The 2,939-nt window shown below is 34.6% G+C and overlaps 1 protein-coding gene across 1 annotated transcript; it reads left to right on the plus strand.

Annotated features, from left to right (window-relative positions):
* Positions 1 to 909: 909 nt before the first annotated feature.
* LOC131043636 (kunitz trypsin inhibitor 5-like) lies at positions 910 to 1,878 on the plus strand. Its single transcript, XM_057976868.1, has 2 exons — positions 910 to 1,014; positions 1,132 to 1,878. The coding sequence occupies exons 1-2, from the start codon at positions 986 to 988 to the stop codon at positions 1,694 to 1,696; spliced, it is 594 nt and encodes a 197-aa protein (XP_057832851.1). The 5' UTR covers positions 910 to 985; the 3' UTR covers positions 1,697 to 1,878.
* Positions 1,879 to 2,939: the final 1,061 nt, after the last annotated feature.

Here is a 2,939-nt window from a genome sequence, read left to right on the forward strand (position 1 = left end):
TTCCTCCTTATATCATACATATGTTGCTAGTTAGATTCATATTTCTATTTTCTATTTCTCTATAAATCCTTCCTCAATATGCTTTTCATGACTTTGTATAGGTTTTAAGCTTCATTTCATAGCCATCCTAGTTAAATATTAAAATATGAATGTAGTCTTTAAACATAATTTAAATGATGGTTTTGCTGGTGAATTGAAAATAATAACCCTTGATTTTGTTTTATACATGGGTTATTCATGCTCATCACACTTCTTCATATTTCTAAAATCGTGTCGTCACGCCCAAATTCGATCTCTTTTGTTTGTACAATTTTCTAATCATCATAAGCCAATGAAACTAGAAAGTATTCAAAATCGTCAATATTTGAAATTCTTAATAATTTTCATAAAATGAAAATAAAATATATAAGAATCTCTTTCAATAAATTAGTGGTCAACCTCACAATATGTAGCTTCTCACACATGTTTCGACAATATCAATCCTCCACAAACTTAGAAATGTCATTTCTTGTATACCACTAATTTTATTTTTAAGTATCATATTTGAGTTTACTAGGAATGACAATTAGTAAATTAATTTGAAAATGAAGCTTTTCATGGGGAAAGATAAATAGTGCTTCACCTTTCAAAGGAAAGATAAATCATAAATATTACCTTCAAATCTATTCAAAAAGCCTTGAAATATGGTAAATGATAAATCTCGTCATAAAAAAGATGCATATCGCCATGAGAAAAGATGAATTTAAATTCATCCTTATCACAAGAAGATGTCCGAGCCACCATATAAGAAAATGAAAGTCAATATAAGATAAGATTTAAGAGAGTAGAACATCCACGTATAAGCCGTAGTACGAAAAGGCTAGTAGTCCGCATTCACGCATGTCTGCTATTCCATCCTTCTTCCCTTATAAATAGTATACAGTCCCTGCCCTAAGGCATTGAAGCTTAACGATTAAGGCAAAGCGTTCTTATTCTTAAATACAAAATGGTAATGTATTCTTCTCAAGCAGCCTGGTATGTATCTCTCATTTCCCTCTAGCATATATCTAATCTTTCCTTTCTAATTTCCCATTCCATTACAAATTACTGATAACTGTTGGCTTTGGTTGTTTCCTTTTCTTGAATGGACAGGACTTTACTAGTGGTGGCACTAATTCTGCCCTTGGCTTATGGAGATGGTGTATTAGACATTGCAGGGACACCTGTGGTAACAGGCACCGATTACAAAATTCTACCTGTGAATGGCGGCGGGCTTTCATTGAAGATGCGGAATAACAGCTGCCCAATGTACGTAACTTACAATAACAATGACGATGGTCTTCCTGTGATTTTCACGCCTTATGAATATGTGAAAGCAATCGCCGAGGATGTCGACTTGGAGGTGCAATTTTCTGCGGCTACAATTTGTGTGCAATCTACTCGGTGGAGGATCAAATCAGATTCGGAAGTGAACAAAGATTTTATTTATACAGGAGGCTCATCTTCCTCTTCTTCAGTTGATCTGGATTACTTTAGGATAAGCAAAAGTGAAGGAGATGGTAGCAATGTTTATGAGTTTTCTTATTGCCCTAGTGTGTGCTCAACTTGCAGGCCCGCATGTGGGTCGCTGGGAATTTACACCGACGAAGATGGAGACCAGTGGCTCGTCAAAGATAGTGAGATCGATCCCCTGAAAGTGCAGTTTCAAAGAGCATAAGTCACATTATTAGGGTTTGATGTTTATAAGTAAATAGAATAAAAAAGCCCTGTGCTGGAGCTTGGAAATAACAGCGCCTCCTTGTGCGCTGCTGTGATTCATTTCATCAAATTTATGACTGAATTATATAAAATCTACAGAGATTGTTTTAAGTTATATGATGTGGAGAACTTAAAATATAAACTGTATTTCATTACAGTCATGATGTATACACATATCTCTTATACGAGACACATTTCTTCATTTATGTATCTATTTAAGAATCTTTAGATCCAACTATTTGATATAACAGAAAATCTAATGCTCTCCAATTTTTACAATAGTATCAGAGCCATATTGGTTCGGGGAGATTTGAAACAGCAAGCAAAGGTTAGAAGATTACTGTCAAAATAAAAATTCAAAACACATCAGTCACTATTGAAATTAAGAAATCACCAAAGTCGATAAAGGAAGTTGCATGCATAAATTAGATCGTAGAAGAGTTTTCACAACCGCTAATTGGAAAAGTGACAGTGAGGAGTTCAAATCAGAAGACCATGTGAGTGTTGTTTGTTTCAGAGTTGTAGAGGATCATAGTTTGCAAAGTTTGATAAGGAGTTCGTAGTTGAAGTTATCATGAATAAAGGTTTAAATCGTTGCCATTGAAGATTTGCACTGTAGTAGCATGTGAAGTGTGCCCAATTAGAGGACATGGCAAATCAGACTTTGAAGAGCCATGGTATGGTAGATTGCTGCCATAATGCTGCTAACCAACAAGTAAGCCATGTGTAGAAAATGTTGTGAGTTATTGCCATCACTAATGTGAACGCTTCAAATGTAAAACTCTAAAACTCAAAATTTATTAGAGTATAAGATCAAGATAATATCAATTTATGCAATGATCACAAGCTCAGATTTTTTCTCCAAAATCTTGTAGACAACAACTGAGTAACAAAGGAATACAACAAAGAGAGCTAAAGCCAAATGACAGCCAATGCATTTGATACTGATCTGAGAAGTTGATGGGAAATGGTCTGCAACGTTCTAATAACAAAGAAATAAATAGCATTAGGCGCTCTCCAAGCAAATTGGTTTCTTGCAGTCCTATTAATCAAATCGCTGAAGAAAGTTTCTAAAAGGGCCATCCCAAAAATAAAAGCCTTGCTCCAAAATTAGAGAAAGAGTCCTAGAAATAGTGATTGAGGAAAATTAAAAGCTATAGCTATCTTTTAAAACAAAGAAGACCACAATCAACAAGAAAGCA

The sequence above is a fragment of the Cryptomeria japonica genome, chromosome 6, assembly GCF_030272615.1.
Source record: "Cryptomeria japonica chromosome 6, Sugi_1.0, whole genome shotgun sequence".
Lineage (NCBI taxonomy): Eukaryota > Viridiplantae > Streptophyta > Pinopsida > Cupressales > Cupressaceae > Cryptomeria > Cryptomeria japonica.